Source organism: Bos mutus, chromosome 4 (assembly GCF_027580195.1).
Source record: "Bos mutus isolate GX-2022 chromosome 4, NWIPB_WYAK_1.1, whole genome shotgun sequence".
Classification (NCBI taxonomy): domain Eukaryota; kingdom Metazoa; phylum Chordata; class Mammalia; order Artiodactyla; family Bovidae; genus Bos; species Bos mutus.
Genome location: NC_091620.1, coordinates 48,386,302 through 48,412,431, shown reverse-complemented (window position 1 = coordinate 48,412,431; position 26,130 = coordinate 48,386,302). Strand labels below are relative to the sequence as shown.

General features: G+C 38.4%; 1 protein-coding gene across 1 annotated transcript in view; it reads left to right on the top strand.

The window, feature by feature from the left end:
- The first annotated feature begins 637 nt into the window (after positions 1-637).
- The window catches only part of SPMIP4 (sperm microtubule inner protein 4), a 41,863-nt gene continuing 16,370 nt past the window's right edge, over positions 638-26,130 (top strand). The window contains exons 1-5 of the mRNA XM_005902882.2: positions 638-771; positions 11,471-11,647; positions 15,307-15,378; positions 17,475-17,504; positions 24,321-24,502. Coding sequence (XP_005902944.2) covers positions 638-771; positions 11,471-11,647; positions 15,307-15,378; positions 17,475-17,504; positions 24,321-24,502 — 595 coding nt within the window. The remainder of the gene's footprint in view (positions 772-11,470; positions 11,648-15,306; positions 15,379-17,474; positions 17,505-24,320; positions 24,503-26,130) is intronic.

Sequence of the window (26,130 nt, the reverse complement as noted above, 5' to 3'; positions counted from 1 at the left end):
TCGATGGCCCTGGAGGCAAGGCTTAGGCCCGTCCTGGCCAAAGCGCATCTTTTGCTTCCCTCATCAAGTCCTAAGGAGGGGTGGAATTCTCACTTTGGGGTCTCGCTTGTGCTGCACCGCTGATTCTCCACCTCTCTTCAAAGAACCTCTCGACTAGAATCCCTGAAGACTTTAGAAGCACAGGTGTTAATTCTGTTGGATGCTGAGTCTCCCTGCTTAAAAAAAAAAAAAAAGACCAGGGCAGGGGGAATCAGCTGAGTTTTCTTGAATAATTACGGTTAAAATTGAGGCAAGAATCGAAGCCTTAAATGAGTCCACGAGTCATCCACTTAGCATTCATACTCTACTTTGGAACCTCTTCCACTTTGTGGATTTGTTTCAGTTGAAATTCGTTTCCATAGAACTTAAGTTGCTGTCTGTTACTGAAAGGACACCCGAGGGCCCACAGATAGAGCTCACCCCAAAGATAGGAGCCCATGATTTCTAAGCAGACTTGGGTTGAACTACTGAGCAGTACAAAGCAAGTTTCCTGCCTGCCCTAAGGGAGGGTCAGTGTGCCAGCAGCTAACTCAGTGATTCTTTAACCAAGTGTGCCCTCCTTTTCTTTTTGCAGGTTGTGCCCTTTTAGCCAAGAAGCATGGAGGTAATTCATGGCCAGCCCTACTGCTGTAGGGAGCTTGAAGGAGCTGACATATTGTCAGACACCTTTTACTCTAATGAATTGCACACTCCACTAGAAATGGCTACTCGCCCAACTGCCTCAGAGGACAGGTAAAACAAAGACTGGATAATGCAAACAATTATAAAAGGTTTTAATATATTACTGTATTTTTGTTCTGTGAGAAAAAGTATTTAAGGTTATGGACCTCTTCTGTGTATCACATCACTGGGAAGGCATAATATGACAATGAACTAAACTTTGAAGTGTCCACATCTATTAGTAACTTGGCAAGAAGTAAAAAGTTAGTGTATATTTTTAAAAGGCAAACATCAAATTCATCTACTGCATTCTAGAACTCTAGAATGATCTGTTCCTTCATTTTGAATTAATTTTGTTTCTTTGGCTGTGCTGAGGCTTCATTATGTGTGGGCTTTTCTCTAATTGTGGAGAATGGGGGCTACTCTCTAGTTGCAATGCTGAGGCTTCTCATTGCAGTGGCCTCTTTTGTTGCAGAGCACAGGCTCTAGGGCATGAGGGCTCAGCAGTTGTGGCTCTTAGACTCTAAAGAGTACAGGCTCAGTAGTTGTGGCGAACAGGCTTAGTTGCTTCTCAGCATGTGGGATCTTCCTGGACCAGAGATTAAACCTGTGTCTCCTGAATTGGCAGGCGGATGCTTTACCACTGAACCACCAGGGAAGCCCTGTGAATTAATGTTTTAATTGAACTTTATGAAGAGTAGTATGTGTGTTAGTTGCTCAGTTCAGTCGCTCAGTCATGTCCGACTCTTTGCGACCCCATGAATCGCAGCAAGCCAGGCCTCCCTGTCCATCACCAACTCCCGGAGTTCACTCAGACTCACATCCATCAAGTCAGTGATGCCATCCAGCCATCTCATCCTCTGTCTTCCCCTTCTCCTCTTGCCCCCAATTCCTCCCAAGCATCAGAGTCTTTTTCAATGAGTCAACTCTTCGCATGAGGTGGCCAAAGTACTGGAGTTTTAGCTTTAGCATCATTCCTTCCAAAGAAATCCCAGGGCTGATCTCCTTCAGAATGGACTGGTTGGATCTCCTTGCAGTCCAGGGGACTCTCAAGAGTCTTCTCCAACACCACAGTTCAAAAGCATCAATTCTTTGGTGCTCAGCCTTCTTCACAGTCCAACTCTCACATCCATACATGACCACAGGAAAAACCATAGCCTTGACTAGACGGACCTTTGTTGGCCAAGTAATGTCTCTGCTTTTGAATATGCTATCTAGGTTGGTCATAACTTTACTTCCAAGGAGTAAGCGTCTTTTAATTTCGTGGCTGCAGTCACCATCTGCAGTGATTTTGGAGCCCAGAAAAATAAAGTCTGACACTGTTTCCACTGTCTCCCCATCTATTTCCCATGAAGTGATCGGACCGGATGCCATGATCTTCATTTTCTGAATGTTGAGCTTTAAGCCAACTTTTTAACTCTCCACTTTCAGTTTCATCAAGAGTTTTTTTAGTTCCTCTTCACTTTCTGCCATAAGGGTGGTGTCATCTGCATATCCGAGGTTATTGATATTTCTCCGGCAGTCTTGATTCCAGCTTGTGTTTCTTCATGTCCAGCTCTTTGCAACCCCATGGACTGTAGCTCGCCAGGCTCCTCTGTCCATGGAATTCTCCAGGCAAGAATACTGGAGTGATTGCCATTACCTTCTCCAGGGCATCTTCCTGACCTAGGGATTGAACCCAGGTCTCCTGCACTGCAGGCAGATTCTTTACCATCTGAGCCACCAGAGAAGCCCAAAGAGTAGCATAGTGGTTCCTTATAATTCTCTAACACCATCTGCTCAAAAATACTCCCAGAATCTGTTATTCAGACTTTATTTATGCTCTACCAAATTCTCTGTAATGCAGAGAATAAACATTATTATTTATTGCATAAATCTGCAATTTAAACATAATTGCAGATTATGTTTAAAATGTCATCTAACATATATGAGTGATTACTATGTGTTGGCACTGTACCAAATGTTTTACTAATGTGATTCTTTTAATCCCTACAACAGCCCTATGAGATAAGTATTATTATTATCCCCATTTTATGTATGAAGGAACAGGGTACAAACAAGTAGTTTTCTGAGATATTAGTGCCAGCTTTACTGTATTGTATCAATATTTATTTGAATCATTTTTAGGAAAGAAAAAAAAAACTCAAAATCATGGGTGAAAAATAACCTGTGTAATTGTTTTCTTGCTTTTGCTTGTTTGTTTTATAATTTCACATTGTCAAATCTCTCATTTAAGAAAGTAGTCAAAAGAGTTAGACATGACAGAAATGACTGAGCATGCACACACGTTATCTTTATGATAGCAACCCCTCAAGAGTTTGAAGATTCTTTTGACTGTCTGAGTTCTTTTTGCCAGATGAACACTCATTTTTAACAGACTTTACTCTTCTTTCTTCCTGTGTCGAGACTTTCACTGTCTTGATCAAACTTCCATGGATCTATTCCAATTTGTAAACATACTCTTTATATGAAAAAATAAAAAGAAAGCTTTTTCTCCCAATTAAAAACTAACACAGAAGAAAAAAGAAAAAAAGATATAAAGAAAAAAATTTTAACTGAAAAAAAAAAACCCTGATATTTCTCTATGAATAACTTGGAAATCATGAAAATCAAAAAATAAAATAAATTTTCCATTTTTCCAATGGAAGAAAAAATGAAATTAAAGCACAGGAAGAAAACCTTCTGTACTTCCTTTATCCAGAAACAGTAACCATTGTTAATATTTCAATATGTGTCCTCCATTTTTTAAATTTGAAGATTCCATTCAACATATTTTTTGTAAACTGTTTTTCACTTAATGCAAAGAAATATGTTCATATTTGTGGGAAAGTGTGTTCAGTTCACATCTACAGACTCATTCCTTGGTGTACCTGCTTTGTTATCTGATTCCCAAAAGTGGCTGTGAGCCCTAAATTCCTGCTCAGCTCCAAGGACCATAAGATCAGACAGGGCTTTCCTGGAGCCAGAGGAAATCCTTAGCAGATCGTGTGTGATATGGGGATAGGCAGTGGTCCCTGGATCAAAAGCAGAAGTGTGAGGTTTTATATTTGGCCAAAAGGGATCTGAGTAGGAATTTAACGCTGCCGTATCTGATGGAATTCACTGTGCTCGCAAAAGCACTCACAGAGGCATTTAACTGAAATGTTGATACCCTCTACCTAAATGGTCCTATGGTTTGGTTAGTAATTGGCTCCAAAACCCTTAAACAGACTTGAAATCTAAGAGAGAAGTCAGCGAAAATACTGCTTTTCATTGCTGTTTTCCAGTCACTTATTCGTGTCTGACTCTGAGACCCCCATGGAAGCACACCAGGCTTCCCTGTCCTTCACAATCTCCTGGAGCTTGCTCAGACTCATATCCATAGAGTCGGTGATGCCAACCAACCATCTCATCCGCTGTCGTCCCCTTCTCCTCCTGCCTTCAGTCTTTGCTAGCATCAGGGTTTTTTCCTATGAGTAGGCTCTTTGCATCTGGTAACCAAAGTATTGGAGCTTCAGCTTCAGCATCAGTCCTTCCAATGAATATTCAGGGTTGATTTCCTTTAGGATTAACTGGTTTGATCTTGCAGTCCACGGGACTCTAGAGTCTTCTCCAACACCACAGTTCAAAAGCATCAGTTATTCAATGTTCAGCCTTCTGATGGTCCAACGCTTACATCCATACATGACTACTGGAAAAACCACAGCTTTGACTAGATGGACCTTTGTTGGCAAAGTAATGTCTCTGCTTTTTAATATGCTGTCTAGGTTGGTCATAACTTTTCTTCCAAGGAGTAAGTGTCTTTTAACTTCATGGCTGCAGTCACCATCTGCAGTGATTTTGGAGCCCAAGAAAATAAAGTCTGTCACTGTTTCCATTGTTTCCCCATCTGTTTGCCATGAAGTGATGGGGCCAGATGCCATGACCTTAGTTTTCTGAACATTGAATTTTAAGCCAGCTTTTTCATTTTCCTCTTTCACCGTTATCAAGAGGCTCTTTAGTTCCTCTTCACTTTCTGCCACAAGGGTGGTGTCTTCTGCATATCTGAGGTTATTGATATTTCTCCCAGCAATCTTGATTCCAGCTTGTGCTTCATCCAACCTGGCATTTCTCATGATGTACTCTGTATGTAACAAGGTGAAAATATACCAGCCTTGATGTACTCCTTTCTCAGTTTGGAACCAGTCCATTGTTCCATGTCTGATTCTAACTGCTTCTTGACCTGCATACTGGTTTCACAGGAGGCTGCTAAGGTGGTCTTCTTTTGCCATCTTTTTAAGAATTTTCCACAGTTTGTTGTGATCCACATGGTCAAAGGCTTTAGCATAGTCAATGAAGCAAAAGTACATGTTTTTCTAGAATTCTCTTGATTTTTCTATGATCCAGTGGATGCTGGCAATGTGATCTCTGGTTCTTCTGAGTTTTCTAAATCCAGCTTGAACATCTGGGAGTTCTCAGTTTATGTACTATTGAAGCTTAACTTGGAGAATTTTGAGCATTACCTTGCTAGCATGTGAAATACGTGCAGTAGTGTGGTAGTTTGAACATTCTTTCACAATGCCCTTCTTTGGGATTGGAATGAAAACTGACCTTTTCCAGTACTGTGGCCATGGCTGTTTTCCAAATTTGCTGGCATATTGAGTGCAGCACTTTCACAGCATCATCTTTTAGGATTTGAAATAGCTCAGCTGGAATTCCATCACCTCCACTAGCTTTGTTCGTAGTGATGCTTCCTAAGGCCTACTTGACTTCACACTCCAGGATGTCTGGCTTTAGGTGAGCAATCACACCATCTTGGTTATCTGGGTCATTAATATTTTTTTGTTTCTTTAACTGACCACAAAATTAAACACAGCGTATACTCAATTACCTATAAATATAATAAGGTATTATTTGAAGCAGTATCTAGGTACAACCATGTTCCTAGTGCCTAATAAATAAAATTTGCTTTTCACTTTATTCCATGCGAAGTTTTTCCTTTCCTAGTCCCCAAATGGGAAAACCAGGATGATCCTATATTCTCAGAACCTCCCCCTCCCATTTAACACCCTTTTAAATAGTAGCTGGGAAGCTTACAGAAATAGAAGTTCTCTTTTCTCTCAGTAGTATTCCTCAACTTTTCTAGAATGTATCATCAGGGCAACATTGGTAACTCTACCCTATCCACACAGAGGCTTACTTCTTCCAAACCAGGTTCAGGGTATATGGCTCCTAACTCAAACCTCAAGGTATCTCAAAAACAAAACAGAACAATGAAGAACATTACCTCCATAATGGTAAGGATGAATACAAGTCGTAATGTATTAGCTCTCAGCAGCTTAATTTTCTAAGTGTGGCTGTACTTAAGGGGGTGGCTTTTTAAATATTATAATGTGTTTTGAACTAACTTGGCAATTTAAACAAAGATGAAAAATTGTTTCCTCTCATCCACCTGTTTTTTTTTTTTCTTTCCAGAATAGGCAGCACAGTGAAACTAAGTTGTTACCCACCACTAGTCTGGTAACTGGGCACATGAAAATAACATGACAAGTGTTCTGAAAATACAGATTCCCAAGCTCTGACTTTGGGCTTCCCCAGTGGCTCAGCGGTAGAGAATCCACCTGCAATGCAGGAGGTGCAGTAGACAAGGGTTTGATCCCTGAGTCAGGAAGATCCCCTGGAGAAGGAAATTACCTCCAGGGTTGCAACCCAGCAACCCACTCCGGTAGTCTTGTCCAGAGAATCTCATGGACAGAGGAGCCCAGCAAGCTACAGTCCAATGGGTCGCAAGGAGTCGGATGCCACTAAAGTGTCTTAGCCTGCACTCAAGCTCTATCTGGAGAGACTCTGACTCACTGGGTCTGGGTTGGATCTAGGGGATCTGCATTTTTAGTAGTTTTCAACTTGTTTTGAGAATCACTGGGCTAGCAGAAAGCACTGAAACACAACATGAAAACCAGGATTGTGCTCTGGCTTACCCAGTGACCAAGGGCAAGTTAATCTTTGTACATCAGTTACTTTCTTCACTGGTATGTTTTGGGACAATTATACTAGTCACTATTATGTATAATCACTTGATCTCCTTAAAAAATATTAATAAGTAAGTGGCATTCTTTTGTATTTTTTCCATTGAAAATTTAACAGTGGCAGGTACAGATTCTCAAAATCACAGATGCCTATCTCCTTTTTCCATTCAGCTGACATCTCCTTCCTAGTCCATTAGGAAGATAAATATCAATTAAGGAAGTGTCTTGAGAATTGCTTAAGATTTAATTACAAGTTCCATTTTATTTCTGTGCTCATGCCATTGCTTTCTGATTCCTGAGGTTTGGGGGTTTGTTTGTTGTTTGTTTTTAACTGTTAGCTTCCTGTCAAAAAATAAGCATATGTTTGTTCTAGCCTTTCCTTTAATCATGCCTCTAATCGTTATTGGCTAAATTCAGTCCCCCAAATCAAAATCCTATAAAGTGACTCCAAAGAAAGATACTGGTTTATCTACAGGGAACACATCTTTCTCTTAAACAAGTAAACATTAATTTTATGTGGCTACAGATTTCAACACTAATAATTTATTGTTATTTGCTTAGGAGACATGTATTATTTAAGCTATAAAATTATTTAATACTGAAATTTTACTATTTCATTTAATTAGTTCCTTCTATAAATTCTGTTAATATTAAAGCTAAGGGGTAAGGATATGAGACCCTACAGTGAAAGAGAAATATGACTTCTTTATGCTTTGCCTTTTATTTTAAATGGTTTCCTGCAACTTACTGGTTTTAGATGAATGACAACTCAAATGATTGATTAACATATTCTACTGGCTCATCTTCCTAGGCTAGTGTAATATATGAGGGTCAGATGCTGAGAAATTGACTCATCTAATTTAAATGTAACTTTTAAAAACTTAGATATTAAAGCTTAGGTTGCCATTAATCAAATGTATTTAAATATTTTTCACTTGTCATGCCCACACACTGTGTCTATTGATTATAGTCATAGATCATAGCTCAGAGGTCTGAGAACGGAATACCTGCATCCCTTCTCCAGTACCCCAAATCAGCGGACACCAGATTCTCCTTGACTAGCTGGTGCAGGGGGTGGCAGACTTCTTCCTTAAAGGACCAGATAGTAAATACTTAAGGCTCTATAGTCTCTGTCAAGGGCTTCTCTAGTGGCTCATATGGTAAGGAATCTGCCTACAATGCAGGAGACCCTGGCTTGCCTAGAGAATTCCACGGACAGAGGAGCCTGGCAGGCTACAGTCCGTGGGGTTGCAAAGAGTCAGACACGACTGAGCAACTAACACTTTCACCTTTTTCACTTTCAGTCTCTGTCAAACTACTCAGCTCTGCTGTTGTAGCAGAAAAACAGCCATAGACAATAGCCAGTATACAAATGAATGGTCATGGCTGTATTCCAATAAAATTTTACTTACAAAAACAGCAGTAGGTTGGATTTGGCCTGTGGGTCATAGTTTGCCAACCCCTTTGTAGTGACTTTGAGACGATACATTCCATGTATGACAGTCCCAAGTGTTAGTTCTTCTTTCAGCAGATTTGTGCAGGAGGTTGACACTAAACCAGTGCATGGGTGCAGAGAAGAAAGCGGCTCCACTGTCCACATCTGTATCTCTGATTCCCTTCCCGTGTTTCTGACTGGGTCCACATTGCTCAGAAGGTATCATCCAAAGGGCCCGTGAGATCATGCAGGGTGTTACCCTTGTCTTCCTCACTTGCTTCCCCTCTCAAGCAGCTCTTCTCTGCTGTGCCTCAAATTTCAATATTCTGTGTCAGCTCCTCTGATGTAGCCCAAAATTCAGCTGTCTTTTCGTCCTTAAGATTCAGCTAAGTTCCACTCAAATCTTTATTCTATACATTCTGGTAACCCAAAGCCTTCCTCAAAATGTACCGAAATTCCCAGGATGGGATGGGGATGGCCGTAACTGACTTTGGGTACTGGCTCCACATATTCTGCTTCTGTTCAACAACATTTTGACCCAGATGTGAAACAGTCATTTTTTAGTTTCCTCCAAAGACCTCATCCAAACAGAGCGTTTGTGAGCCTGGTAAATTTCACTGATCAGGTAAGGGTCTGAAGGAAGAATCCCATCATACCATATAATATATAACTAAGAGTCCCTTATAAGCCATAGCTTCTGTATTTAAAAGTTCTTTATCCCGGCTACCATCAGAGTTCCCCCAATGGCTTTTCACTCACTGTGATCCCTTAGCATCCTGCTAGTCTCTTTTCTTCCTCTCCTTCTAATTCCCTTTCCCCTCATCTTCCTCTCTCAAGAGTGAAACACCAGATCCCTTCCATTGCTGAGCAGCTTAATAAATCTTGGGTTGCTTGAGTCCTTATCAACAACTGTACTTGCAGAGTCTCTGTCTCTTCTCCAAGTGGCCTAACAAAATACTTGATCAAACAAGCCAATCTTCCCCAAGAAGGATTCTGGAGCCAACACTGTTAGGAATTTTCAGTTCCTTAACCTTTCAACTTTCTTCCATGATATTGCCCCTGCTTAGAGTCCTCCCTCTCTTGCACCCAGAAAAGTCCTACTCATCCTTTAGAACTCATCCTAGACAGTGATTCACCCAAGAATCCTTCCTCCAGAAGGGGATCCTGTTGGTCTTGCATATGTACAAATAGGGGGTATGCTATCTATCTCTGACCACTTAAATTCAAGTTCAAGTCATGGGCAAGTGCAAATTTGGGGAGAAAATGAGAGCTGGTTTTTCCTGACTCACCTTTAACATGAGAGGGCAGTCTTTTAGGGTCCCAGTTTACGGTAGGGATGGCTTCCTTTAGATTCCTCACCTGGCTGATTTCTGTACTTCTCCCCCTGCAATGTCCTTAAAGCAAAAATGAAATCTGCCAGAATTAGCACTGCCTTAAGGGCAAAAGTGGCTTCTGTGCTTGTTTGGCACCCCACTCCAGTACTCTTGCCTGGAAAATCGCATGGACTGAGGAGCCTGGTGGGCTGCAGTCCATGGGGCCACTAAGAGTCGGACACGACTGAGCGACTTCACTTTCACTTTTCACTTTCCTGCATTGGAGAAGGAAATGGCAACCCACTCCAGTGTTCTTGCCTGGAGAATCCCAGGGACGGGGGAGCCTGGTGGGCTGCCGCCTATGGGGTTGCACAGAGTCGGACATGACTGAAGTGACTTAGCAGCAGCAGCAGCAGCAGTGCTTGTTTACCTTTCTGGATTCCTATTTCCCCTCTTATGGAACCCTGGTGTCTCTTTCTGTCTTGTTAACAATGAGTTGCTTTTAAGAAGATGCTTTTCTTTTCAACGTTTTATGTTGTTTGCTCAAGGAAAATCGAAGCAGTCAAATAAAAATAGAATTCAACTTCTCCAAGAAAATTTGACCCAAAGTTCAGTGGGTCCCCTTTCTAAAATTATCATGTCATTGTCTGCTCTCAAGGAAAACCACCTTGCAGTAACTATTTATTGAGCATATATTTGCAAGGCACAGTGCCATATACTGGGGATTCCATGGTGAGTGTGCCAGAGTCTTTTGTCTGCAATGACCTGTCCTCTTTGTTGTGCTGGGGAAACTGTGATGAATCATTGTTCTTTGTTCTCTAGAACGTTGTGCTGTTCATTTCTTGGTGACAGATTACTGCTTTATTATACGAGGATGTAACTTAAGAACAGCCAGATGGAAGAGGTGCATAGGGCAAGGTATGTGGATTGGGGCACTGAAACTTCAATGAAGTCTGAGGGCCCCACCGCCACCTCCACATGGTCACCAACCCCAAAGCTCTTTTTCCAGCATTTTAATGTATTTTTAGTGGGATGGTTAGTCTAAATAATTGACTGCCATTAGTGGAAACTGGAAGACATGAAATCCTTCCTAATTAGGACGCAGGTCTTTAGCCAGATTAATAGCTTTGTGAGGACTTCTCCCTAGCCTACAGTTTTCATATTGTGTCATAAGTAGCAGTCCAGGAAACAAATCAGTCTCTTTGGCCTTTTTCATTCACTCAGGCATGCAATTCATTTCACAGACATCCACTGAGTACTTCCTGTGAAGCATTTTTACAACAGTGAATATGTGTCCTTGCCCTTCACTCCCTTGTTGAGAAAGAGCAGAGAAAGTCATCTGAACCAGTTTTTAAGATGAGACTAGCCCTACCAGCCAATTTAGGAAATTCCAATGTCTTCAACCTACTGAATGGTATAGTTGTAAAAGGTGGAACAATTGGAGAATTATTTTCTATGGAAGGTAGTTTGTTGAATAGGGCAGTACTTCTAAAGTTTAGCATGCAAAGGAATCATCTGGAGGGCTTGTTTAAAACAGATTACATCTTAAAGGGGTGGGATGGGGAGAGGAGAGGGAGGCTCAGGAGGCAGGGGATATATATATAGATAACATTGTGACTGATTCACACCATTGTATGGCAAAAATCAATGCAGCATGGTAAAGCAATTTTCCTCCAATTAAAAAATAAAGAAAAACAGATTATAGGGCTCAACACCTCACTGCACCCCCTAATTCTGATTCCTGGATCTGGGATGGAGCCTGAGAATTTGTATTTCCAACAAGGTCCTTCTCTAGCTCACTTCCGCATTGTAGAAGTGCTAACAAGCTCTCTGGAATCTCTCTTACCAAGAGCATTAGTCCCATTCATGACTGCACCTCCTGACCTAGTCACTTCCTGAAGATCCCACCTTTTTATATCATCACATTGGACATTAGGATTTAAATACATAAATTTGGGGGCAGGAAGGATACAAACATTCAGACCATAGCATTCCACTCTGAACCCATTAATATTTCAAAAATCTCTCTTTGTATGCAGGTATCAGAAATTCAGACAGTCACTCCAACGATGTAGGCTTCCATGGGGTGCTGAAAGGGAATATGGAGGGATGATACCCATTTCGCTCCCTGAGGAACACAGGCCGAAATGTGAACCTCCTAGAGTCATGGGCAAAGGACATCAGCATTATGGATTTGGTGGAGAAATCTGGCCAAGGTAAATGAACTTTCAGTCTCTCACATAGAGGTCATTGTTACTCAATTTTCTGTATTTCTATTGTGAGTCCTTTGTTAGCTTAAATCTACTTCTGAACTTTTATTATTTATGAAAAGAAACAGATGGGAACACTAATTGTATAATTTCTAATTGTGAAGTCAGTAAAAAATATGTTATAAATATCTTTGCTCTCCTTAGAGATGTTTATGTGATCAAAAATTTTGATTAATCTAATTCCCTTGCTAATCATATTTTATCTAAAACTAAGCAACATTCCTGAGAGAGATTAATTTTTTGGCTTGAACAAATAGATGGCCTAATTTCTACAAATGTTGACTTTTGAATTCTATTTTTTTAAAACCATCTATAAGTCATTAGAATCTAATGGGCATTGTTTTCAAGTATTAAAATATTTCAATCATAGTTTATGTCTTAAAGTTACCCTCTCAGCAAATGTATTCAAAGGCCAGTTAAAACTAAAGATAAAGCACACACACACAAAATCTGAGCAGTAAATTAAATGTCACATTAACTATTAAGTATGAAATTTACTCAAAACAAAATCCACTGAAGCTTCTCCACACAAAGCCCGCTTACTCCTGTTTTATCTAACAATCCTGGCTACCTAGTTTACTGACAATCTAGCTAACTAGTTTTTTATTCTAAAGCAGTTAAAATAAATAAATAGGCCACAGCTAAAGAGGAAAACAATACCAGTAGGGACATGTGGTAGCCTTATGAAAGCCTCAGTAAAGTAATAAAAAGCAGACAAATCAAAAGTCCAATTGGAAAGATGCAAATATTGACACATTGAAGATAGGACCTCAAGTTCATTAATTCATTCAACAGATTTGTTTTAGCCCCCACTCTCGTGGAACTTACTTTCTAATATAATATAGATTTTAAATATCTTTGTAAAGTGGAAATTGTTATCCTGGTTTTACAATAGAGACCCAAGAGGTTTAGTACTGTTCCTTCTGACACAAGAGGGTCAGACAATATGAAGTTTCAGAATGGGGATTTGAATCCGGATTTATTTAACTCCATAGTCCACGTTCTTTTCATCTGTTCATTCATTCACTCATTCCAGCTATTCATTTATTCAGTCATTTGAATATAGCAAGCATTGTTGAGATTAAGGTATAGCTCTTCATGGAGTTTATAGTTCTGGTCCCCAGAATTTGTATATTAAAAAAAAATGTACAATATCCTAAACGACTTAGAAGTATTTTCAGAATAATAGTGTGTAAAAAGAAAGCAAAAGACTAGCTTCTTATAAGAAAGAAGTCTTAGTGTCTTACGGAATGTAGCCCTAGGATACTTGGGAAAGGAAATATTTGTTCCAATTAGAATGTCAATCACTCCTGACTCAGAAATGCAGGTTAATATATTCGGTTCTTGTTGTCACACCCTTTTGTGTTAAACGTTACCATTTTTATCATTTAAATGTTATTATTATCATATTTATCTCTTAAAAATATTTCAAGTTCCCTTGCCCTCAGCCCGTAGGAATTTATTACCTGGTGTGTGTGTGTGTGTGTTAAGTCGCTCAACCGTGTCTGACTCTTTGTGATCCCGTGGACTGTAGCCCACCAGGCTCCTCTATCCATGGAATTCTCCAGGCCAGAATACTGGAGTGAGTTGCCATTCCCTTTCCAGGGGATCTTCCTGACCCAGGGATGGAACCCAGGTCTCCTGTATTACAGACAGATTCTTTCACTGTCTGAGCCACGAGGGAAGCCTTTACCTGGTGGGGCAAACCCAAATTTTGTCCCTGAAAGATTGCTAAGCATCCCTTGGGGCTTCCCTGGTGGCTCAGTGGTAAAGAATCTGCCTGCCAGTGCAGGAGACACGAGTTTGATCCTTGATCAGGGAACATCTCATATGACAAGGAGGCACTAAGACCCTGATGCTGGGAGGGATTGGGGGCAGGAGGAGAAGGGGACAACAGAGGATAAGATGGCTGGATGGCATCACTGACTTGATGGACATGAGTTTGAGTAAATTCCGGGAGTTGGTGATGGACAAGGAAGCCTGGCGTGCTGCGATTCATGGGGTCACAAAGAGTCGGACACGACTGAGCGACAGACTGAACTGAACTGAACTGAAGCATGTGTGAGTTAAAGGGTGTTTGATAATCTCTCTACATTCAAATCTCTCAACCTTGCCATGAACCTAAAACTGCAATCTAAAGATTGTAAATATGGATATATCTGATTCTTTAAATTTCTCATAGTGTTCCACAGTATGGATGTATTAAATTATTTAGCCATTCTTGTATTTTCTTTTTCTTCTTTTGTATTAACTAAATGTATGAATATCTTTATACAGGCTTCCTTGAACTCAGTACACAAATGTTTCTCTAGGGAAAATTCTAAGTAGAAGTTATGGATCATAATATATGAATTATTTTTAATTTTATCCCCCAAATGCTTTATATTCCCAGAGTAGTATCTAAAAGTATCCATTTTGCCATATTCTTAGCCAACTGTACTAACATTATCAAACTGTATAATTTTTGCCTATCTAAAGAATAAAAAGTTTATCTTGATTATCAGAATGCATTTCTCTGATTAGACTGAGTACTTTTTTCTTACATTTGTTTTCTTATTTTTGACTATTTATATTTCCTTTCTGTTCTTATTCTTTGCTCATTTTTATTGCTTGTCTTTTAGCTATAGATTCTTACTGGTTCTTGATGTTCTGGATATTAACCCTATATGTATCTATTATAAATATTTTTTCTAATCTTTGTTTTATTTGAGCTTTTTTTGCTGTCTTGTCTTAATTTTTTTATAAATTCTCTGTATCTTTTTTTAAAAATTTTTTCTATTATTTATTTTTGGCTGTGCTGGCTGTGCTGCACAGGCGTTTTTCTAGTTTTGGCAAGTGGGAACTACTTTCTAGCTGTGGTGCGTGGGCTTCTCCTTGCGGTGTCTTCTCTTGTTGCAAAGAATTCCATGGACAAAGGAGCCTGGTGTGCTACAGTCCATGGGGTCGCAAAGAGTTGGACACAACTGAGCGACTAACACATACACACTCTTGTTGTGGAACACAGGCTCTAGGGCACGCAGGCTTCCGTAGTTGCAGCATGTGGGCTCAGTAGCTGCGACTCCTAGGCTCCAGAGCACAGGCTCAGTATGTTGGGGTGCATGGGCTTAGTTGCTCTTCAGTATATGGGATCTTCCCAGATCAGGACTCGAACCCATGTCACCTGCATTGACAGACAGATTCTTTACCACTGAGCCACCAGGGAAGTCCTTTTCAAAAATTTTTCATTTGATGTTATCAAATTTCCTTTTGATTTTTGAGTTTTTAAAAATCTTATTTAAAATGTTTTCCCTACCACCAAGAAAAAAACATATTCCTATATTTTTTTTAATATTTTTATGCTTTTCACCAATTCCTTAGGTTTTTAATCCATCTGAAATTATCTCTTTGAATAGTATGAAGTTGAAATCCTTTTTTCCAAATGGCTAGTGAATTTTTCCTGCATTGTTTATTAAAAAATAAGCCTTTTCCCACTGATTTAAAATGCCATCTTTTCATATACTGAATTACCACGTATACATGGTTGTATTCGTCTATTTATCTTTTACTATCTCACCATTACACTGCTATTAAAAAGATGTTCAATTTAATCTGTTCTTTCTTTTCAGAAAGCTTCCTATTGAACAATTTTATTACTTGTCACAGAACAAAAAAAGTGACATCTACGGAAATGATTCTTTGTAAGTTTGAGGTTTCTTTTCCTTATGTGAAATCAAATAACATTTTTAAGTGGAAATGAGTTATATGCAAAATTTTAATAGTCCCCAAATTTTCCTCAAGTCTAAGGAACTTCTAAACAAAAGTCTTCCTTTTTTTAAATAGATCATTGACTATAGAAACCAAGACCAATAGAACAAGAATAAAATAAATAGACTAACACCTACTAATAGTTTGTTGCATTTAAACAACAAAAAAATTGGAAAGATGGAATAGTAATGTTCAAAAAGATTCATACAGGTCCTCTTGACCCATTTCCCTGTCTTTGACTTTGTTATTCAATCTAATAAAAATCTGTTACATTTTTTAAGAGGGTCATAGAAAAAGCCCCAGTGCCCTCAATAAAAATTTTAATCAGAATTTTATGAAAGTGGTTTGTTATGACAATCTACAAATAACTCTTAATAAAGTTACTCTGTAAGTTTCTCTTTTGGATAAAGAATACTTAATTTACTCTTTGCTTAGAGGAATTATTTTCTAGTATATTATTTTTTGCTCATTGAAGTAGTTTGTTGTAGATATTACAAAGGCTCACTTTGTAATTTTCAGATAAAATACTGACAGCACTGACGTAAAAATGAAAATACTATTAGTTCTGTTTATAGGTGATAAATTAATATAGAGTTCAGCCACAAGAGGGAGCCAAAAAGTTATGAAATTTGTGGTTGCTAGGCCTTTTTCCCTTTGGGATTAATAAACTGAAAAGCAGAGAGTGGCAGTAAAATCATGGATAGGTTCAGTTCAAGGAATTCGTGTCTCTGAGCATTTTTTATTTTCATTTTATCCTTTCAAACTTTGAATTTTTAAAAAAGCTTTTTTAAATTTTTATTCTTATTTTTCCATTTTGTTTTTTTAATTGAAATATAGTTCATTTACCATATTGTATTAGTTTCAAGTGTATAGCAAAGTGATTTCAGTTATACACACACACACACACACACACACACACAGTTTTTTCCATGTTGAATCAAATTAATTTTAGGTAAGTACTTGTCAAAATCAGCTAAATGAGAAAAGCCTTAAATGCTGATTTAATGTTTCATATATAATAGTCAATGTGGTAGCTCTCGATCTCATAGATTCTTATATTCATTGCTTTCTATCCCCTACTCAACCAGAAATTTAACTGGAAGGCATGCTTTTTCTTTTTAGTTCCAACAAACTTAGAGTCCAAATAAAGATATAAACCTTTTAAAGTGCATGTGGATTGTGTGTTTACAATACATTATAGACTGATAAAATTATATGGCTTATGTACCACTTTCTAAATAGAAGAACATATAAAAAAGCAAACAGTATATTCAATTTTACTGCCTTTACTATTGATTGATAGCATTCTGTTCATTTTTCATAACTGAACTATTTCAGAAATATTTGTATAGGCTGAAACTAATTGTGAAATCCAATGAAAGTTGATGACAGTCCTTCTCTAGTGTGGACTTTGTCCCTGGGCTGCAGTGTTATTTCTTGGCACATAGAGCTCAGAGCAATTAGTAAATACACAACCTTCTAATAGTGAAGTGATTCAGAAAAGGCATGCCTCTGAGAACTCGTTCAGTTTTGTTCTAGCCTCTCTGCAACTGGGCAACATCTACTCTCGTGAGAGGTGAGCAGTTCTGGGCAAAGGGCAAAGCACACACTGTACTTATATGTTTTCTCCAACCAGGCCACATTCAGGTCACTTTAGGTCATGTAATTGCACCACACGCATGGTGTCAGGCTACCTCTGAGCACTTCGGTGCTCTGCCTATGAGCGTGAAGTCAGTAAGAACTAAAGCTCTATTATCATTAGAATAAGTTAGAAATGCAGAACGAGTGGTGAGTGGGGCTGAAGTTAGAATAAGCGTAATGGAAAAAATTGACCAACAGACAACTGAGATATGAGAATATCATATCTGTCTGGTTAATACTCAGTGTTCCGGAAAGTCAGTCAGTATCATAAAGACTCTGTAGTTTGCAAACGGGATACTTCTTTATTCTTAAGCAAGTTGCTAATAGAAATGTGAGCTTTTAAAAGTCCTTAATATAAATTAGGATTTGTTTCCTGTTTTTATTCTAGGCTGCCCAAACCACCTAATTCAACAGTAGGGTAAGTAGACAACTATATTTTCCTTCCCTGTTATAATCAAGAAAAAAATATTGGCCATCTATATGTCTTAGACAGTGTAAGGACAAGTTATACTTTTCATAGTTTTTTTTTTTTTTTCTTAATCGGGCAAGAGAAGAGGCTGATACAAGTCTAAAATAACAGCATTACTGATTTCCCCCAATTATATTCCCGACTTATTTTTTAAAGTAAACCTTTAAATTTAGTACTATTTTATATTTACAAAATTATTGGGAAAATAGTACAGAGATTTCCTATTTACCTCAGCGCCAGTTTCCCCTATTATTAACATCTGATATTAGTATGGTACCTTTGTCCTATTAATGAGCCAATAGTGGTGCATTAGTATTATTTAGATTTCCTCAGTTTTCCCCTAATGTCCTTCTGCTATTCCTAGATCCTATCCAGGACACCACAGTACCTTTAGTAGTCATGTCTCCTTAGGCTCCTTTTGGCTTTGACAGTTCCTCAGACTTCCCTTTTTTTTTTTAATTAGCTCAGGGGACTTTCTTAGTGGTCCAGTGGCTAAGACTCGGTGCCCCCAATGCAAAGGGTTCGATCCCTGATCAGGAAAACTAGATCCCATGTGTTGCAACTAAGACCTGCCACAGCCAAATAAATAAAAATAAATACTTTAAATGACCTCAGTAGTTTTGATGATTATCTGTCAGGTATTTTGTAGAATGTCCCCAATCAGGATTTGTCTGGTGTTTTCCTCATGATTAGATTGCAGTAGTATGTCTTAGGGAGGAGGACCACAGAGGTAAACTGCCGTTTTCATCATATCCTATCCAATGCATAACTTATCACTGTTGATGGTAACCTTGATTACCTAGCTGATATAGTATTTATGAGGTTCCCCTAGTGTGCGGTTAACCTTTTTTTCTCCTTTTCCCATCCTATCCTCTTTAGAAGAAAATCACTATGTACAGCCCACACTTAAAAGTCTGGAATTATACTCCACCTCCTTGAAGGCAGGGTATCTGCATAAATTATTTGGTATTGTTTTGTAAGGGAAATGTGTCTATTCCTCCTCATTTGTTTAATCACTTATTTAACCAGTATAGACTCATGGATTTTATTTTGTACTCGATACTTTAGTAGCAGTACTGTACTACTGTATTTTGTCATTCAAATTGGCCACGAGAGCTCTTTCAGTTGGCTTCTATACCATACTCCTATGGTTGGGGGCACTGTGTATGAGGGTTTTTGGTTTATTTTTCTGTTCTTTTCTTTGTTTTTGAGTAGTTCATCACTTATCACTGTGGGGCTTTTTCTTTTAGCATTTCCTTACTTTCTGGCAGTACAAGATGCTTCTGGAGTACAAGATGCTCCATCCTGTTTATGTCCTGCCCCAGCTCTAGAACCAGCCATTTCTCCAAGGAGCCCAGCTCCTTCCCCTGGAGAATGGTATTAGAATCCACTATCCGAGTGCTCGGTGTCCCTGATGCCGTTAGAGTTCCTATCAATCTTAACTGGAAATGCTAAGCTGGCATTTAAGAATTGCATTCCAGTTAAAGCAAAGATCTGCTCAAAAGGCTATTAAAAGTAAAGTCTAGGTTCTTTGGGGTTTTATTTTTTAAAAAACAACTATATGAAGACCTCTGTTTTGGACTTTTCAAATTCTCTTTGTGGCAACATGAAAAACAAAAAGTAAAGTCCTTTTTTGTTGGTTTTATTTTTTTCCTCAGATGACCTTATAGCCTGTTAAGTTCCAAAGTCTCTTTTCCCTTTGACCTCAACTCCTCAAACATACCCTTGGAAGAGCTGTGTAGTGTTTTGATAAAAATCTTGGTAGACCTGCTCAATAGAGCAGACTGAGTCCAGAGACAGCTCATGCCTCTAACTGAATTATTCAAAGAGAAACTGAATTCCTTTATTTAAATGTGTATGTAGTTAAGCGAGTGTTTTATATTCCGCCTTTTCCTTATTATTTCTTCTCTATTTATGGACACAAAATGAAAAATAATATTTATAAATCATTTAATATAATTATAACAGGAATATAATTATTTTCTACATAGTCTTAGTTTAAAGGAATAAAAATACATTCTGGTCATTGGTACTCAAAACTTGAATGGGTTACAACTTGAAAATTTAGTTGAGGGTATAATTTGCAATTTTTTAACTAACAAAAATAACATATATAACAAGATATTAAACGAAATTCCATAATATACCTCAACTCAAGAAACACAGAGTCCACAGCTTTCAGGTCTTAAAAGTAAAAAACATTTTCCTAAATCATTACCAGATATAACTTAATACTGTTTGCTAGGAATATATATTACTAGAATCTGAAGGGAAAAAAGTTTTGCCTTAATCCTAAGTGATGAAAATTAATGGGGGCCACTCGCTGCCTTCCTAGTCCCACTTTTACCCCTTCTACACAAAGCCAAAATCCAGGCCACACCCAAAACCAGAAGATCCTAAGAACTACAGATACACATTTTGCAATTTTACTTTCTATTAAGAGGATCAATCTCAGAAAGAAAAAGCTTATCGAATTCTTGTGATTCTTTTTTGTGATTTATAGTCTATAGGGATGCAAAGAATTGGATACAACTGAATACACACACACAGCACAACAACAAATTCTTGGCCTTTGGAATTTATTTTCTAAATTAACAAATTAATCTCTGCTTTCTGGTGTCTCTGTGACAAAAACAAGATATAATGAAAAGAAATGTAATGACTTTTGTTCAGGAAGTTCTTACCAATATCAAATTAGTAAGACATGGGGTCGCCTTGCCCTGGCCTTTGACCTGGAGCTAAATACTTATCAGCAGATTATTCTCTCAGAAAGAACGTAGATAAAGCAGTTAGCAGAGGGCCTGGCATGTGTTTTATTATCATTGTAGTTAGCATTTAAAGGCAAAGTTCTCTGAGTGTAATTCCTACTCATGTAGCAGTTTCAATGTCTGAGGATCTTCCAAGATTGCCTACTGGGATATTTTCTAGGAACAGGGAGCAGATAGGACCATTTTTTGAAATATTCATAACCACATTTCCTTAAACCACATCAAGTCCATGGGAAATGGTAACAGAAGTTCCAAAAAAAAAAGAAGTTCCAAATTTAATCCCACTAATTCCACATTCCCACTGGTTCTTACACCTCAGCTCAACCTGGCACATCCTGGAAAGAACCCAGGAGAATCAAAATGAATTTTCTACCCAGAAAAGTTGCATACATTAAAAGTCAATTAGCACTAAGACAATTACTGCATTCAATTTACTCCATTAACCATTCTTCTCAGTATGTTTTATGACTCAGGTCCCCTGGCTATTGGACAATATTAGAAGCCCAGCCTTTCTCATTCATTCCTCACTGTCCCTAGGATCTCTTTGTTTCTCATCCAGGTCCCCTGCTTCCTGAGTGATCTACCTGAAGGTGAATGAGCCAAGCCCTCAAGGCTTTGCATGTGCCTTGAACAAAACCCTCCCTTAGAACCTAGGTTTTACTAGCCTACAGGAAACTCCAGCCTTTCCTGACTCAGGTAGACTGGACACTCTCCATGAGCACAAACATGTTTGTTCCTGCTTTATTTGCTCAAACGTTAAATGCTCACTTATTTTCAAGCATAATGGTAAGAAATTAATTCCTCTTACAAAGGGGACACAGTTCACTATAGAACCATTGAAGCAGACACTGGAAATATTTATCTAGAAGAAATGAAAATCATTGCATAGCATGTAAAATGAAGTACAACCAGTATTGCTACAGTGAAAGACCAGTCACTACTTCAGTGTCTTCATGATTCCCAGGGACATCAGTTAGCTGGAATCCAGGAATGTCCTGATTCTGTGTTCTCATGTCATCATATAGTTGATGACGTTATACCTTGTTCCAAGCTGTCCAGTAGATGATGTGGCACTTATAAACTGGAAAAGTGTTTAGTGGCTAGCAATAAAATAATGCTATACCAAATTCAAAAGTGTGTTCAAATGGGAGAGCCTGCCACAAGGGCAAGAAAACCAGATCACTTTACACAAAAACAAAAATAGATGACTGGCCTCAGAAATGATTTATGCCTGAAGTCCGGGCTTTTTCTCTTACAAATCAATCTTAACTTCTTGTGGTGTCCGTAAGAGACCAGGAACTTGTTAAGAATCTGAAGCTATGAGGTATTTCAGAGAGCCCACCAAGATGCCAGGGCTGCTGAATTCAGTACAGGTTTGCATCAGGGTGATGAGAACAGATGGCCAAACTAACCAAAAATGACTGCTACTGAAAAATGTTCTATGATGCAAAAGCAATGAGACATTTTAAAATGTTTCTTATAGAAATTATTCTCATTCTTTCATAGTCACACCATCCATAGTAACTTGCAAAAGCTATTATATAAATCCTTCCAGTACTTAGATGGAAAATAGTGATAGAAAAATCTCAGTAACAAGACTTTCACATAAACATTTGTGGCATAACCTATACATTTATTTCAGCCTGGTAAATACAGACATCACACAGCTTTCCCATAATTTCTGTGAGTTCTCACTGTGAGCACTAGAAATGCAGTTCAACTTTCAAACCCTTTCCCTAGCTCTTCTCCCATAAAAGCCCAGAGCGCCTGTACTCCTGGAGCGTGTTTTCTATTTAGTTTGCATATGCTCTATTGGAGGTCTGAATTATCTGGTTATATTTGCTGGGAAAAAAACAAACAAATTTATGGTCTCATGGTTCTGAAGACTAGAAATTCGAGATGAAGATTTCAGCCTGTTTTAAAACTGTATTTTCTACTTATATATAACACTTCTTTGTTCCTTGGACTTCCTAATTTTGATTCTCCTCTAATTTAGATAACTCTCACACAGGTTTTTTTAAACCTCTGCTAGTTCTTTTTAAGAACTCTGCTTATTCTTCAAATGAGAAGAAAATTGTATCCCTGTTGTCTTTTTAAATTGTTGGGTTTTTTTTTTTCATTCAGTATACTAGCTATTTTTGGCTTTTTGATCTCTAAACAGTACTGTGTACGCTGTGTATATAAACAGGCAGTATATTTTGTTGATTGATTGCTTAAAGAAACAGATGGCCTGGTTGAGTCCAAGATGGTAAGGGATCATTTTGCCCGTTGAAATTGAATGCCTAAAAGGATTCCATAAAATGAAGTACGGGGATTCTCTAAAAATAAGATGCAGAAATGGAAAGCAACTAGAAATTCTTCCTGTAGTGTTCCAAAAACTACAAAATTCATATATCTTCCACTTTCATATTTTTATATCAGTAGCAAAATATATGCACTGATAAAGAATTCACTACGATTTATTTTTTTAATATAAATTTATTTATTTTAATTGGAGGCTAATCCTTTACAACATTGCAGTGGTTTTGCCATACACTGACATGAATCTGCCACGGGTGCACATGTGTTCCCCATCCTGAACCCCCCTCCCACCTCCCTCCCCATCCCTCTGGGTCATCACATCCCTCTGGGTCATCCCAGTGCACCAGCCCTGAGCACCCTATCTCATGCATCGAACCTGGACTGGCAATTTGTTTCACATATGATAATATACATGTTTCAATGCCATTCTCCCAAATCATCCCACCCTCTCCCTCTCCCACAGAGTCCAAAAGACTGTTCTATACATCTGTGTCTCTTTTGCTGTCTCACATACAGGGTTATCATTACCATCTTTCTAAATTCCATATATATGTGTTAGTATACTGTATTGGTGTTTTTCTTTCTGGCTTGCTTCCCTCTGTATAATAGGCTCCAGTTTCATCCATCTCATTAGAACTGATTCAAATGTATTCTTTTTAATGGCTGAGTAACTCCAATACTTTGGCCACCTCATGCGAAGAGTTGACTCATTGGAAAAGACTCTGATGCTGGGAGGGATTGGGGGCAGGAGGAGAAGGGGACAACAGAGGATGAGATTACTGGATGGCATCACCAACTCGATGGACATGAGTATGAGTAAACTCCGGGAGTTGGTGATGGACAGGGAGGCCTGGCGTGCTGCAATTCATGGGGTCACAGAGTCGGACACGACTGAGTGACTGAACTGAACTAAACTGAATGTTTCATTGTGTATATGTACCACAGCTTTCTTGTCCATTTGTCTGCTGATGGACATCTAGGTTGCTTCCATGTTCTGGCTATTATAAACAGTGCTGCAATGAACATTGGGGTACACGTGTCTCTTTCAATTCTGGTTTCCTCAGTGTGTATGCCCAGCAGTGGGATTGCTGGGTTGTATGGCAGTTCTATTTCCAGTTTTTTAAGTATTCTCTACACTGTTCTCCATAGTGGCTGTACTAGTTTGCATTCCCACCAACAGTGTAAGAGGGTTCCCTTTTCTCCACACCCTCTCCAGCATTTATTACTTGTAGACTTTTGGATAACAGCCATCTGACTGGCATGAAATGGTACCTCATAGTGGTTTTGATTTGCATTTCTCTGATAATAAGTGATGTTGAGCATCTTTTCATGTGTTTGTTAGCCATCTGTATGTCTTCTTTGGAGAAATGTCTATTTAGTTCTTTGGCCCATTTTTTGATTGGGTTGTTTATTTTTCTGGAATTGAGCTGCAAGAGTTGCTTGTATATTTTTGAGATTAATTCTTAAAATAATATTTTTTATTCATTTAGCAAAATTAAGAAAATTTCATATGTTTTGTGATATCTATTCCACCAGAATGCTAACTCCATGAGGATAGGGCCTTTGGCTCACTGTCATACACCAGGGATTAGAACAGTACTCGCCACAAGGAGGGAGTCCCAATAAATATTGGATGATTAAGTGTTTTCCATTGCACTTCTTTCTATTCTGTTTTGTTTTCTCAACTAAATCTCAGGGAAATCTGCTCCCCGTATCCAATTGAACACCCCTACCATACACACATCTCCCGTGGAGCCATGTTCCCGACTTTGACATCACCCAAGGATCTCTACACTGGCATTAAAGCCCGAACCCAACAGCCATTCCCTCCCACGGTGCCAACAAAGCCTTATGATACAACAGTTTTGAAGACAAGAGGTAACGTGATTTCAAATCAGAACAGTATTCATTCTTTTTATATTTGAAGTTTATTCAATAATAAAATTAAACAAAGGAGCCCATTACAGACTAAATCAAATTCTCTGCAGATGCTCTTTACTTTTCTTTACAGAGCTTCTATGATATAACCAGAAACCAAATGTAAAATTAGATGCTTGTATTCTACTTGTATTTTCAATGTTTATTTCCTTCCCATTCTCTCTATGGTTTAGCTTTGACAAATTTCATTCTAGCTCAAGTGATCAGCACAAAGGACAACATTTGGCTCAGAGGCTCAGTCTAGACATGCGTGTAGCTGTTGTGATAAAACTGAAAAGATCATCATTAAAGTAAGACTCAGGAAATAATAAGATCAATTTAATCAATTCCTTTGAACACTCTGGAGTGTCTTTTCGCAGATGCAAAGTTTAGGGTCTTCCCAGATATGTTTCACTAAAGAGGATAGTAAGCTCGTACACTATCCATCAATTCTATCCCATACTAGACACCTCAAAACAGAGAATAAATCTATGGAGAAAGACAAGATACTAGAGGGCCAGTAACTGAAGATGACAAAAGAGGTACATGGCAGACAGAGGTAAATATTTGTTAAATGAACTTTGGTAAGACCCAAGAACTACACTATAATGCAGTTCCTCTACATGAATATTTGGACCCTATATAAGAAGAGAATACTGCCATGATCAATATCAACCTCAGCATCGTATTAGGAGGCAGTAAATTTTGAAAGATATGGTGGAGTGTTTAAGAGCATGGATTAGGGAGTCCAACTGCATGGGTAGCATTCTGGCTCTGCCATTTACTCACCACAGACCATGGCAAAGTTCCTTAACTTCTCTGCCTCCACTTCCCAATCTGTAAAATGGAATATTCATGCCTACTTCATAGATAAAAGAGATTGTGTTAACAGCTACTATTTTTATTACATACTTTGCTATATATAATGATTTTAGTATGTGTATAGCATGCTGAATCATTCCATAAAAGGTAGTGAAAGCTATATCAAATATATATAGATATATATCTATATACATATATATATATACATGTATGTATATATGTATAGGATATCTAAGCAGTTGAAATTTTTATGATCTCATTAGGTAAATTATCAAAGTAAATTAATTTTTTCAATCCCTACATTTCATGCGAAGATGGGCTCAATACAGGACAGAAATGCCATGGACCTAACAGAAGCAGAAGATACTAAGAAGAGGTGGCAAGAATACACAGAAGAACTGTACAAAAAAGATCTTCATGACCCAGATAATCATGATGGTGTGATCATTCACGTAGAGCCAGACATCCTAAAATGTGAAGTCAAGTGGGCCTTAGGAAGCATCACTACAAACAAAGCTAGTGGAGGTGATGGAATTCCAGTTGAGCTATTCCAAATCCTAAATGATGATGCTGTGAAAGTGCCAGCAAATTTGGAAAACTCAGCAGTGGCCACAGGACTGGAAAAGGTCAGTTTTCATTCCAATCCCTAAGAAAGGCAATGCCAAAGAATGCTCAAACTACCGCACAATTGCACTCATCTCACACGCTAGCAAAGTAATGCTCAAAATTCTCCAAGCCAGGCTTCAACAACACGTGGACCGTGAACT